General features: G+C 50.1%; 2 protein-coding genes and 1 non-coding gene across 5 annotated transcripts; all 3 read right to left on the bottom strand.

Moving 5' to 3' along the window:
- Window positions 1-408: 408 nt before the first annotated feature.
- Window positions 409-9,092, bottom strand: COX6B1 (cytochrome c oxidase subunit 6B1). Its single transcript, XM_072751232.1, has 4 exons — window positions 8,975-9,092; window positions 7,102-7,215; window positions 5,813-5,913; window positions 409-600 (listed from the first exon to the last, which is right to left on the bottom strand). Exons 2-4 carry the CDS (start codon window positions 7,205-7,207, stop codon window positions 547-549), a joined length of 261 nt encoding a protein of 86 aa, XP_072607333.1. The 5' UTR covers window positions 7,208-7,215; window positions 8,975-9,092; the 3' UTR covers window positions 409-546.
- LOC112928584 (U6 spliceosomal RNA) lies at window positions 3,282-3,388 on the bottom strand. Its single transcript, XR_003236756.2, has one exon. It is a non-coding gene; the product is annotated as a U6 spliceosomal RNA (small nuclear RNA).
- A 2,368-nt stretch (window positions 9,093-11,460) lies between the features above and the next one.
- ETV2 (ETS variant transcription factor 2) lies at window positions 11,461-13,801 on the bottom strand. 3 transcript variants are annotated; one of them, XM_026010346.1, is made up of 6 exons: window positions 13,732-13,801; window positions 13,558-13,638; window positions 13,210-13,284; window positions 12,451-12,948; window positions 11,878-11,990; window positions 11,461-11,661 (listed from the first exon to the last, which is right to left on the bottom strand). In XM_026010346.1, exons 1-6 carry the CDS (start codon window positions 13,799-13,801, stop codon window positions 11,461-11,463), a joined length of 1,038 nt encoding a protein of 345 aa, XP_025866131.1. The 3 variants fall into 3 exon arrangements, with proteins under 3 accessions (XP_025866131.1, XP_025866130.1, XP_025866132.1); XM_026010345.1 differs by having other exon boundaries at window positions 13,210-13,290; window positions 13,561-13,638; XM_026010347.1 differs by lacking the exons at window positions 12,451-12,948; window positions 13,210-13,284 and having other exon boundaries at window positions 13,561-13,638.

Below are 13,801 nucleotides of genomic sequence, written 5' to 3'. Positions count from 1 at the left end.
CACAGGCAGAGGGAGAAGCAGGCTCCATGCAGGGAGCCTGATGTGGGACTCCATCCCGGGACTCTAGGTTCATGCGGTGGGCTGAAGGCAGGCACTAAACCACTGAGCTACCCAGGGATCCCCAATTTTTATTATACTATTTCCATGTGGTTCAAAAATTACATAAGAAAAGTTTTTTGAAATTGTATAGATAATGAAGGGGAACATACAGATAAATTTTTGCACATACAGGGGCTATAATCACTCACTATACCGTCTGGTATAGAGAAGGTGGTCAGTTTAGCAACATAAAACAAAGCAAAAAAAAAAAAAAAAACAATCCCCCTGAAGTCCCTCTTATTAGTCAAGGTATTAATTTCCATCCCAGCTTCTTGCCCGATCACCCAGTTCTTTTACACATACACAGTCTTACACTTTTCCAACGAGTATTTATTATTAGTTAAGCCATGATTCAGGATCCCAGGGTGGGGATCACCATGTACCCAGGTCCCCCTTCACCACCCTGGGAGAAGGATGGAGGACAGAGGAGAGGTGGGTGGAGCCAGTTCAGATCTTCCCAGGAAATGTGCCTTCTGCCCGGCGGTCATCCCAGGCCGACACCTATGGAAAGACAGCCAACATTACTTCCTTCATCTGTGGGGAAACCAGAGGGGTAAACTCTGTCTTCCTCATCCTCACTCTGCCTACCTGTTCAGTCGGTCAAGCCCAGCACCACCACTGTTCCAGGAGTGGGGGAATCAGCAGTGACCCCAGAAAGATAAGAATCACTGTCCTGAATGAACTGACCCACTGAGGGGGTGAGGGGTGGAGAGTATATATAAATCCCACATTCACTGCAGGGGCTGTTCCTGGGGAGATGTAGGACTGTATAGAGACTCAAAAGTGTGACTGTGCCCTGTGTCAGGAACCCCAGAATCAATACTCAATGTTTGTCAGAATAGAGGAAGGAAGAAATACTAGGAAGCTGTGAGGGAAAGAAAGAGGTTGTGCTCTGGCATAAACGGATCTCCAAGATACAGTCAGAGGCAAAAGATACAAAACTGAATATAGAGTATGATCCTACTGTTGATCAGATACATGTATATAGAAACAATGATGAAAAGGCCCATATCCAACTGTTAACACTCCCCAGAAGTAACACACTACAACTGGTGCACCTTCTTACAGGCACTCCGAAGCACATCCAGTTAGACATATACTCACGTTTATATGCCATATATTAGAGGCAGTAGACAACAGCATGACTAAGGAAGAAAATCGGAATCCTTGTTCCATCACTTCCTAGCTGTGTGATCGGAATCCTTGTTCCATCACTTCCTAGCTGTGTGATCTCGGGTGAATCAGTCAGCCTTTCAGGGCCTTAGTTTATTTTTTGTTTTTAAAATTTTATTTAAATTCAATTTGCCAACATATCCGTATAATGTTAACACCCAGTGCTCATCTCAGGGCCTTAGTTTTTAATTGTGTAAAATGAGGACAGTGAGAATAGTATCCATCTCATCTCATTTTTTAGCATGTTTGCCCTTACAGAATATAAAGGGCTTACAAAGTAGTTGGCCCACGGTTAAGTGCCACATATGTGCCTATTTATACACACACACACACACACACACCATCACCACCACACAAATATTCTCTACTTTGAAAAACATATGGACAAATTGGTCCCTACGATATAGACTGTCCTACAACTTGCCTTTTCCACAAGTCTTAGAGCTCTTTCTGTATTGTCGCATAGATCAAAATAAATGTACCACCATTTATCTAACTGGGTTGTTTCTGAATGCTCCTCATTACAAACAACTCTGCAATGGATCTCTTTGTACACGAGCATCTTTGTAGGATGTCCAAATGTAAAACTGACACATCTGGAGATCTTTTATTCCATTTTGAAAGATCCTACCAAAATAACTTCAATTTACAGAACCACTAATGTTTAGCACTATCAACCTTTATCAAACTTGCACCAGACTGCAAGGTAGAAATAAGCATCTCTCTGTTGTTTTCAGCTGTTTTCTTGGTGACTTGAGTGGGGATGGACATCTTTTCATGTCTGGATTCCCTCATACTGGACTTGTACTGTCCACAGTCTATAGCTTTCTATATGTGAATTTCTCATTTGCTGGGTTTACCTTTCCATCTCTTTTTAAAGAATCAGGCTGTTCTGATCCTTTGCAAATTTTCCTTTGCCCAATAATGCCGCTTCATGGAATGGAAACTCAGGAAGCTATTCAAATAGAGGGAGAAAACATTTCCTGCAATGGAACTGTACACTGAAGTGTCATTGAAAAAAGTGATAAAGGGAGCACCTGGGTGGCTCAGTTGGCTAAGTGTCTGACTGTTGGTTCCGGCTCAGGTCATGATCTCAGGGTTGTGAGACTGAGCCCTGTGTCAGGCTCTATACTCAACGGAAGGACTGCTTGAAATTCTCTCTCCCCGTTCCTGTGTGGGTGTGCGTACCCTCTCTCCCTCTCAAGTAAAAACATAAATATTTTTTAAAAATTAAAAAGTGAAAAAAGATGGAATCTAGCTATAAAGGGGAAGAAACTATAACTATTAAAGATAGTGGCTACTCAATTAAGTGAGCTGACTATACTAAGATAGGAATAGGTATAAAATGCGTGGTAAGTAAAAAAATCAAAGCACAAAACAGTACCAAGAGTATGACCCATATCAAAATTAAAAAGTACATAAACTCACACCTACACATACATCAGCACACAGAAAAGGAAGTGAAAGAATTATACCAAATGACTAAAACAAAGTTAACTTTAGGACTCAGAAGTGGATGAGTAGGGGGCTTTCGCTTTCTACATTATATAAAGCTTTTGTTTGGAAGATTCCACAAAAGTCAATGTTGTTTGTTCACGGAGAAGCTTGAGATTTTTTAAAAGATTTATTTATATATTTAACATAGAGAACAAGCCCAAGCAGGGGGAGAGGAAAAAGCAGGCTCCCCACTGGGCAGAGAGCAGGATGCAGGACTCAGTCCCAGGACTCTGGGATCATGATCTGAGCCAAAGGCAGATGCTTAAACCAACTGAGCCACCCAAACACCCTGATACTCAAGATTTTTTTTTTTTTTAACAGATAATCAATTTATTAAAAAGGTTGATTTAAGCATCTGTGATGGTGACTTCAACCACGACTCCAGGCTCAATACTGACGGAGGTAATCTGCCTAACAATCTCAGAAGGACTGTGCAGATCAATGAGTCGCTTGTGGATCCTCATCTGAAAACGATCCCAAGTCTTAGAACCTTCACCACAAGGAGTCTTTCTAAAAATATGGAACGCTTCACGAATTTGTGTGTCATCCTTGCGCAGGGGCCATGCTAATCTTCTCTGTATCGTTCCAATTTTAGTATATGTGCTGCCGAAGCGAGCACCTCAAGATTTTTTAAATCAGAAAATAAAAGACGCTTGGAAAAAATGTTTTAAATGCTCATATAGGAAAAGTGTTAAAAAAAAAAAAAAAAAAAAAAAAAAAAGGAAAAGTGTTGAACTCCCATGATGACCCCACTCAAATGCACATACTGGGATTTAAGACTAATTAAAAATAATACACAAGAAATACCTGGAAGATGCTATGATATTATCAGAAGGATAAGGAATATTTTTCTGCCCTTCCTCTAGTTTTTAAGTTTTTGTGAAGTAGTTATATTCCTTATAATTGAACAAAACAACAGCAAAAACAAAACACTTATTCTGGGGTGCCTGGGTGACTCAGTGGGTTAAGCATCTGCCTTTGGCTCAGGTCATGATCCCAGGGTCCTGGGATGGAGCCCTACATCCAGCTCCCTGCTAAGTCTGCTTCTCCCTCTGTCCCTCCCCCTGCTCATGTTTTCTCTCTCTCAAATCAATAAAGAAAAAAATCTTAAAACAAAACAAAACAACACAAAACAACCCACTTATTTTCACCTCACCACGTTTTTGAAATAAAGAAGTCAGGGCAGCCAGTATAAAGGGGGCTTTGCAGAATACATTTATAAGCCCTAACAAGGTAGATGGATACTGCAGGCACCTGAGAGCAGGAACCACACAATTTGATGCTCTCAGGGAAAGGGCAGGCCCAAGTCTTGGAGAATGGGGTGTAGGGCAGCACCGGGACTGGAAGCATGCTTCTTGGCACCCTGTTCAGCAGGCACCCAATGCAGGCTCTGAGGCTGGAGAAGGGATAGTATGTACTTACACCATCATGTTACTCAAATCACCCAGGGACAAGGGGAAATCCTGGAAGGGCACAGGACACTCAAAGACACTTGAGACAGTGTGGCCTGAGAGGTGGAGGGAAAACCAAGCAAGCTGAGGGAGACTGCAATAAGGCAATTTGTTCTCAAGAAATAAGCTCCAAAGGCATATATTAAGGATGCTACAAAAATGAGAATATAAGCTCTGTCAAAAGGGCATCAATTAAATAAAAGCATATGAAAGTTACCAAAGCAAGTAAGGCAGATCTATATGCATTATTATAAAAAAAAAAAAAAAAAAGACTCCAAAACACACTGATAAATCAAAGCAGTCAAAGACTATATAGTATGACCCACTCATCCACAGATAGCTCCCCAGGTTTCTGTATGATTACTTTATATAGAGAAAAAAGTAATCAGCTAATAGTAGTAACTACTCAGAGTAGGGGGGCAGGGGGAAGGTTTCTTTCTTTTTTTTTTTTTTTTTTTAATTTATGATAGGCACACAGTGAGAGAGAGAGAGGCAGAGACACAGGCAGAGGGAGAAGCAGGCTCCATGCACCAGGAGCCCGATGTGGGATTCGATCCCAGGTCTCCAGGATCACGCCCTGGGCCAAAGGCAGGCGCCAAACCGCTGCGCCACCCAGGGATCCCAGGGGGAAGGTTTCTACTTTTTACTGCTCTACTGTTTTCTGCTCACATTTTTTGTTTTTAAAGATTTACTTGAGACACACAGAGAGAGACAGAGAGAGAGAGAGAGAGAGAGAGAGAGCACGCATGAGGAGGGGCCCAGGTAGGGGGAGAGAGAAACTCACCAGCTGACTCCCTGCTGAGCATGTATTGGGCTCCATCCCACGACCCTGAGATTATGATCTGACCCGAAATCAAAGCTCGATGCTTAACTGACTGAGCCACCCAGTTGCCCGTTTTTTGTTTTTTTAAATGAGCACTGTGACTTTTGTAATAGTATCATATTTTGATTCTAAGACACAAGGTTTTTTCATTTCAAAATCTCTGAAATCAGCAAGCTGGTTACACTCATTTCTGGCATTTTAGAAAAAGAGTTGACCATCTCTCAATGTTTCTTGGAGTCAATGGGATCTTTGCTTTGATGAAACAGTACAACATGAAACATAAATTCTTTTTTTGAAAAAATGTGTAACAGAGACTACTAAATGGTGACAAAAAGTCTGGTCAGATTAGGGCTAAAAGCCTTACTGGCTGTGTGTCTAAGTAGTCGGTATAACTGGGGGTCACTGAGTTATTCTACCTTTATGTATAACTTGAAAATGTGAATAAAAAGGCACAGAACTGCACAAGACGGTGAACCCCACAGGGACAAGGAGCCAGCACTGTGTACTTATTTGTAGAGTGCATGGGTGGGATGAATGCAGCAAGAAGAGGACCCTGGGTGCCCTGGCCAAGAGCCCTGACTGGTTGAGAGTATCGCTGAAAACAGGGAAGGAAGGCAATTCCAGAGAGAAGACAGGGCTGAGTCCCGTGGACACCGCAACACCCTGTCCTTCCTCTGCTGCTCCCAGATGAGCCCCCACTAAGTTACCACACTCGTCTCCGTGAAGACCCCACCCCAGTGTCCCAAGATCCCCTGGAGGCGGCACATACCCAGGAGATGGGGCAGAGGGACTTGTACACTCGCCGGTACCATTCGCACACGGAGACATCACCCCCTTTAGCAGTCATTGCCTTCTCACAGCGGTGGAAGTCTGTGGAGAGAGTGGTTCAGGGTCAGCCCTGACTAAGGGCTGGAACATATTTTTCATCAAAATTCACAGAAATCATCTTTACTTCACAACCAGTTATATACACACAAACACACACAAACAAGTGTCAAGAGGAATGTCTATTCCTACAAGTGTACTGAAAAGGGCTAGGCAGGCCTCACCAAGGTGATTTTGCAAACCCTAGAGAACTACTGTTTGACTTGAAGATCCTGGGGTCTGGAATGAGGGAGGAACATGAAGGGCACATGCAGGGGTTATGGAAGTCCAAACCCATGGCGAGGGAAGGCGAAGAGGATCCTGAGGCTAAGATGCTGGCTCCTACAGAAGAGGACAGGAAGGGGATAATCTGGCTTTTTAAAGTAGGCAATTAATTTTTTAAAAAAAGAAAAAGAAAAATTCTCCAGGTATTCCACTCCAGGGCACACTCCCTACACAAAGAAGCATTCACATTGACGGCAAATTACATTTATAAGAACGTTTATAACATCATCATTCATGAAAGCCCTGAACTGGCAACCCTATAAGTGTCTGAGAATAAATTATGGAAAACCATACAGAAAGAAAACGAGCAAACTATACGCCACAGCAAGGATCAATCTTCAAAACTGCTGAAGAAATCCAAATAAAACAGAATATATATAGTGTTTATAATGTTCATCAAGAGGCAAACCTAAAAGCAGTGATAAAATGTGACTGCCTTAAGTTGGCAGGGTGACATCTCTTGAGTGGAGATTAGGATGTTGTGTTTAAGATGGCATACAGTGGGCAAGGAAGATCAGAATACCGACAGTACCTAATTTCCTATCCAGATTATATAGGTATACAGGGGATTCACTTTAGCATTATTCATTTGGCTGTACGTTGTTTTATGTATTTCCTGTATGTATGTTAACATCTGTCTCATACACACACAAATCCTAATACACACACACACACACACACACACACACACACATCCTTGTAGGAACCAAAGTTTGTGACCCTGGCCCAGATATTGGACCTCGAGCACAGTTGTGATAAGGGGCATGGGCCCTGCAAGGTAGGATGTCCAGAATAAAAAAGAGGCCTGGGATGTACAGATGCCTTAGGAGTAGACAAACAGGTAAGCAACCTTGAGTGTGGGACCAGGAAAAGGTTCTGCATCCCTTCCCACCCCTATGCCCTGCTTACCCAGGTAGTTCTGCCAGCAGTTTCTAGTCTGGTTCTGGTTGGGGAAGCGGCTGTCAAAAGGGGCAGTCTGGTAGTTCTTGATTTTGGACTTGATGTCTTCTGCCATGGTGCTGACTCTTGGAGGCAAAGAGAGTGGATGTTGGCAAAAGTTCTAGGGAGCCTGGGGATGGGATGTCAGCTCCCCCCCCCCCAACACACACAGGAGAAGAGAGAGAGTAGAAAGGTGTGAACAAGCCAACACTTTCTCCCTGTCAACATACACACACAGAGGTGAAGGGTGGGGCAAATCTGCACATCAAAGTGTGGCCATCACAGCAGGACTTGGTGGAGGGGGTAACTCCTTAGCAAAATCAGGCCTTATTCATCCCAAAAGAACACTAGCTAACACTCACTAAGTATTTAATATAGGCCAAGCGTTGTTCTACACTTTACTCCTGCAGCCACTCTAAAAGGTACGAACTATTACTATCACTGTGTCACAGACAAGGCACGGGGTGTCTAAGTGACTTCCCAAGGTCACAAAAACGGAGGAGTTGCACCCAGTCATTGACAGAATCTACACCGCAGAGGTTCATCTCTTTGGTGCCATGAACTCCTCAGGGGTCTAATGACCCCTCTCCCAGAATACTTTTAAAGGCATCTGAAAACTTCATAGGATCACCAAGAAAACCAGTTCCATTCCATGTAGCTGAGGATTTACCGACTACCACAATTTTGAAGTAATTGTCAATAAAAATGTATTCTGTGACATGTGCAACCACAATGTGATATAAGATGACCTGCAATTTTGAATGCTGACAAAGTCACAGGTGACGCTAATGTTATTAAGACTGTTGCCTCCATTCCTGAAGGAAATGCTTCATTTCAATTCCAGATTAAGAAAAACACAGATGTAGGATCCCTGGGTGGCTCAGCGGTTTAGCCCCTTCCTTCAGCCCAGGCCGTGATCCTGGAGACCTGGGATCAAATCCCACATCGGGCTCCCTGCATGGAGCCTGCTTCTCCCTCTGCCTGTGTCTCTGCCTCCTCTCCCTCTCTCTCTGTGTCTCTCATGAATAAATAAATAAAATCTTAAAGAAAAAAAAAAGAAAGAAAAACACAGATGTACCCCCCCCCCCCATTCAAGTACTAGCACACCTTGCAGTCTATTGATTTTGCAGGCCCAGAGTTAAAAACCTCCGCGGGTGACGCGCAGTTTTCACCAGGGAAGGTGAAACTGCCTCTATTCCAGATAATTCGAAAAGTAACGGGGTTACAGAGAAGTGAGCAGGCCAGTGTTAGATTCAAGGGACCCAAGGTAGTGGTGGACATCTGGGGTCCCACAGTAGTCTTTGGGGAGGGGAAATCCTAGAGGGACAGAGGAAGGGGGACGTAGAACGCCAGAGCTGGGACACAGATTTGCTCGGGAGAGTTGTTTTGCGGGGAGATCAGGGAGGACTCTGAGGTCCTCCAAAGTCCAAGCGGGAGGAGGGACCAGAAACCAGGGAGCCCGGCTGCGGCCCGGGGCCAGCCGCGGGAGGCCACGCCTGCGGCCTGGTGATTGAGGGCACGACGGTCCTAACCACCGAATCCAAACCCTGGTCGCTGCCTTAATAGCCCGATGTCGCTGAGCTTCAGCGGCTCCACCGTCAAAAAGGGATCATCCCAGGCCCCACCTCATAGGGCTGGAGGGAAGATTAAACGAGTTAATAAGGTCGCTCGCCACGTTAGCTGGCATTAAGGAAGAGCTCCACAATCGCCGGCTAGGGCCACAGACAAGAACAGACGCCAAGGACCCGCCGGCCGGGAACTCACTCCGTCCTCGGGGAAACCAGGGTCCGGCTCCTCAGTACCCCGGGCCAGCGCCCCGGCTTCCCCAGCCCTCCACACTCACCTAAGGACACCCCTGCAGCACCTCGCAGCTCAATGTGACCCTCAGCAAAGACGCCAGAGTCGGACCGGAAGCGGAATTAAGAGCGGCCGGAAGCAGGGCGAAGCGGGGTAAAGGGGCGTCTTCCGCGCGGCCGGGGAGCCCGCGGGGAGGCCAGCCCCGAAGCCGTTGAGGCCACGCCCACCCGAGAACTCTGAGCTCCTATTGGGCTGGATGCCTGTTCATCATCGCCCTCGGCCCAATCGTGAGCCTGCGTGGACTCTCGGACTTCGAAGGTCCGAGCTGGGGTTTGAGATGCGCGGTTACAGGTTCTCGTCACTTCCCTGTTTTCACCAGGGGAAGGAGTTTTGGGTCCTGGGGCTAGGTGTAGAGTGGGCCTGGGGAGAGGAATTACTTATTGAATGCTTACCCTGTGCCGGGTACTTCTAGAAAACTTGGGGAAGCATCACGAAACAAAACACAAGAATCCGGGATCCCTGGGTGGCGCAGCGGTTTGGCGCCTGTCTTTGGCCCAGGGCGCGATCCTGGAGACCCGGGATCGAATCCCACATCGGGCTCCCGGTGCATGGAGCCTGCTTCTCCCTCTCCCTCTGCCTATGTCTCTGCCTCTCTCTCTCTCTCTCTCTCTCTCTGTGACTATCATAAATAAATAAAAATTTAAAAACAAAACACAAGAATCCTTACGCTCTTTATGATTATTACAGGACCAGCTGTTAAGGGTTTGAAATAGATCCAGCCTTTCTCCCAGGGTCATTTGTCACATTATGATTTTTTTTTTTTTTTTTTTTTTTTTGCGGGGATGCAGTTGGGTGCTTTGAGCTTTGGAGAACTCCGAAGGGCCCGGGCCCAGGTCCTGTCCACACTGGGGGCCACAGTCCCCACCGTGTCCTTCCAGGGGTTTTGGCGGCTGGAGGATGCTTCGGGGGTGGAATCTGAATCCCCCTACTCGGGGCTGCAGCGCCGATGTCACGCGATCGACCCCTCCCTCTTCCTCCCTATGGTACCAACCCGCTGCTCTATGCAACCCTATGGTACCAACTCCATCTCCCTTCTCGCTCTTCTTCTTTCCCCAAGCCTCAGAAAGCGCAAATTAACATAGATTTGTGTTCCCGAGGACTCAAACCAAAGTCCCGCACCACAGAGAGATTATGAATAAAAGCTTGGGGGGATCCCTGGGTGGCGCAGCGGTTTGGCGCCTGCCTTTGGCCCGGGGCGCGATCCTGGAGACCGGGGATCCAGTCCCACATCGGGCTCCCGGTGCGTGGAGCCTGCTTCTCCCTCTGCCTGTGTCTCTGCCTCTCTTTCTCTCTCACTGTGTGCCTATCATAAATAAATAAAAATTAAAAAAAAAAAAAAAAGAATAAAAGCTTGGATCCGGCAGAGATTAGTTCATCTCGGAAAGTGACACATTTATGCTTCTAGTTCTGGAGGTATTCCTCTCTCATACCCCACAGTTGATCAAGAAATCCTGTTGGCTCTGCCTTAGCAATATATCCAGAATTTTCTCCGATGTTGGGTTCAAGCTACAGGCATCTCTAGCCTGGGCTATGGCAGTGGCCCTCTCTCTGGCCTCCTGGCTTCCCTACTGCCCTCCACCATTACCCACTCAGCCAGAGGGACCTGTTAACACCTCAGATCACTTTTCTTTGGCCTAGAACCCTCCCCTCGGGTCTTATTTGACTCTTTCACTCAAAAACCAAAGTCCTTACCAAAACACTTTGGTCCCTCTTATACCTTTCCTATTCTTTTTACTCCCACTGCTCCAGCCACACTGGCCTCCTCCTGCTTAAGCATGTAGGCTGACTTCCCTCTAAGGGCCTTTGCACTTGCTGTCCCCTTGGCCTGCAAAGCTCTTCCTGAAGCTGGCTCCCTCCCTCACCTCCTTGGGTCTTTGCTTCAATGTCACTTTTAGTCCTTCCCAAACCAGATATTTAAAATGCGCATCTTGTCAGTCAATGGGACAACCACTCTTTTAGGGGTTCAGTGGTTCCCAGAATGGGGTAGGCTCTCCGTGGAGTCTAAATCAGAGTTCTCCACCCTCAGCTTCCAGTGGAGAGATTAGTAGGTGCTTTTGGGGATCAAGCGCTAGCCCTAAGTCCTTAATGGTCCCAAGCACTGGAAGGACACACATAAACTGGGTTTTCTGGAGTCCTGAGTCATCTCTTCAGGAGAGACACGGTAGGTAAACTTGAAAGTTAGTGATTGGGTCTGATTCCTTTAGGAGTGCCAGCACAGGCAGGCACGCAGTAGGCCCTGTAGGGACTGAGTAGATTCCTTCGAAAATCCCATCACACAGTGAAGCACACAAGTGGATCCCCTAAGGGTCTGAGTGTGTTTTAATCTCGCTCGGCCTGAATTAGGTTCACACAGGCAGGGGCTGGGGGTGGGATGTGAGTGTGTAGTGCACACTTAGGGTCCCTAGCGTGGGCTTACTTAGTATCCGTGGGAAGCACGCAGGCAGCATTCACGACTAGTTTGATGGGATATTTTTATTTCGTCGCCCCTCCCGGCCCACCCCCCGCGCAGTCCAGACAGGCCAGGCCGGGCACGCGGCCCCCAAAACGGTACGTGTACTTGCGCCCACCGCTCTTGCGCACGATGTCGCGGCGGTAGTAGTAGCGTAGACCTCGGCTCAGTTTCTCGTAGTTCATGCCGGGCTTCCTCTTGCGCTCGCCCCACAGCCGCGCCACCTAGGACAGAGGTCGGATGAGTCCGAGGGGGCAGGAGGGAGCCGGGCGGGGCAACGGACGCGCGGGGGAGGGGGGCGGCTCCGGGGCGGTTCCGGACGCGAGTGGGTGCGCGTGACTCCCCGCGGGGCCGCGAGGGTGCGAGCTGGGGGCGGGGCCGGCTACGTCCAGCCCGGGGAGGCTGGGGCGGGACGGGGGCGCGCTGGGAAGCTCCCCCACCTCTCTGGGGTCACACAGCTGGAACTCGCGGCTGTTGCCGGTCCAGCGGATGCAGTTGCTACGCTGCCCGTCTCGGAGCAGCTCCAGGAGGAACTGCCACAGCTGAATGGGACCTGCGGAGTGCGGGCAGGTGAACACTCGGGCTTCCCGGCCCCAGGCCGTGTCCCTTCGGTGACCCAGATGGCCGGGCTCCCTCACTATGAAGGTCCAAGGGTCCAGGCCTTCCCAACCCGGGGGCCAGAAGTCCAGATCCCCTCCTCCTTGGGGCCGAGAGAGTCCGGATCCCTCCACGTGAGGAACCCAAGAAGCGGCCCCAGGGACCCAGGCAGCCGGGGCCCCATCTCGGAAACGTAGAGGACTTTGGCTGCCGCACCTCGGTGACCCGGGTTCGGGTCCCTTGCTCCCTATCAGACTACCAGTGTTTCAGTCCTCTCCTCCCCAGGGACCCACCGTCACCGCCTCCCTCGGGCTGTTAGGTAGCTAAGCTTCGCACCTTCACTGTGGGTCTCCCGGGGCCCGCCCCTCCGCGCCCAGGCCCCGCATCAGTAGAATAGGGTCCCGCGGACCTCTCACCTCGGTGGTTACTTTTGGGGTAACAAGCCAAGGTTACGCGGTCCGACTGCTGGCTGGGCTCGGAGGACGTGGGGAGATCGGAAGTCTGGTACCCCTTTGAAGAGGTGGTGCAGTCCGCCGGCAGCCCCGAGCCCCAGGACGTGGTGCAGTCTGAGCCCGCAGGCCCACCCCACGAAATGGTGGAGTCCGCGCTGGGCCCCCCGGGGAGTTCCTTGCCCCAGTAGGTGGGGCCGTCGAGGCCAATAGAACAGTCCCAGTTGGTGGAGCCGGCAGCCGCCTGGGCGCAGGACCACGGCTGGGTCCCTCCCGCGGAGGTGGCACAGTTCTGGCCCGCAGCCCCCGCAGCCCCCGCCACCCCCGCGGCCACCGCGCAGGGGGCGGGACCCAGGCCGGGAGGGGCGGGGCCCAGGGCCTGGGAGACGCGGCTCCAAGGGTCCGAGGCAGTGCACGCCAGGTCTGTCCAGTCTCCCGACCACGGAAGAGCCTGAGGGGCGGGCTCTGTGGGAAGGAACAGGCCCCACGTGAGGGGAGCCCAGGCATCCCGGTCCCCGGCAAGGGGTGAGCTGCTGACACTTAGGGACCTCACTCTTGGAGTCTCAGCCTTGACACCCTGGGCTCCCGGATCTAGGTCGTGCCACCTCGGCGACACAGGCGTTCCCGTCCTAGCCCTGTTCCCCTCGAAGATCAGGGAACGGACACCTCTAGCCACGGTGCAGGACCCCAGTCCCCTCCTGCCCCCGCCTCTGCGCACACACTCACCCGCCCCCCACGGAGCTTCTGGGTGCGGTAACGCGGAGCCCCAGTCCGGCGCGGGGAGCCCTGCGAGGGAGAGGAGCGAGCAGAGCTTAGGGGAGGGTGTGAGCAAGGGCTAGAGACGCCCCCTCCACCGCTCGGCCGGCAGTCTTTATTGGCCAGGGACTGGGTGGTGAGGCCCAGCCGCTACTCACGGGCACCTAGAACTCAGGACCCTGGCCTCGTCCTCTCCAGCCAGGATGGGAGCCGGCAGCCCTCTCCCCGTTCAGCCTCGGGAGGCCCGCGCGCCCCCTCCTCCCTCCGACCCCGAGCCAGCCTCACCTTCCTCGGCTCCCTGGAGTCCCGGCCCACAGCCACCTTTCCAGCGGGGCTCCGCTGTCAGCGCGTCCCCTGGGAGCACCAGTTCGGGGAAATAGAAGCCGAGTTCGGCTCCGTCTGCAGGCAAGAGGAGGTTAGGGCCGGGTCGGGGTCACAGGGGCCCCCACCTGTGGACCCTCCGCACACACCGACGCAGCCCCAGCAGCCTACCCAGCCCTGACAGCCTGTTCCCTGGGGGCACTTCCTGCGGAGACGCTTCATCCCAGTTCCACAAGTCCAT

Source organism: Vulpes vulpes, chromosome 1 (assembly GCF_048418805.1).
Source record: "Vulpes vulpes isolate BD-2025 chromosome 1, VulVul3, whole genome shotgun sequence".
NCBI lineage: Eukaryota > Metazoa > Chordata > Mammalia > Carnivora > Canidae > Vulpes > Vulpes vulpes.
Note: the sequence above shows the minus strand (reverse complement) of the source record. Positions and strands in the feature narration are given on the sequence as shown.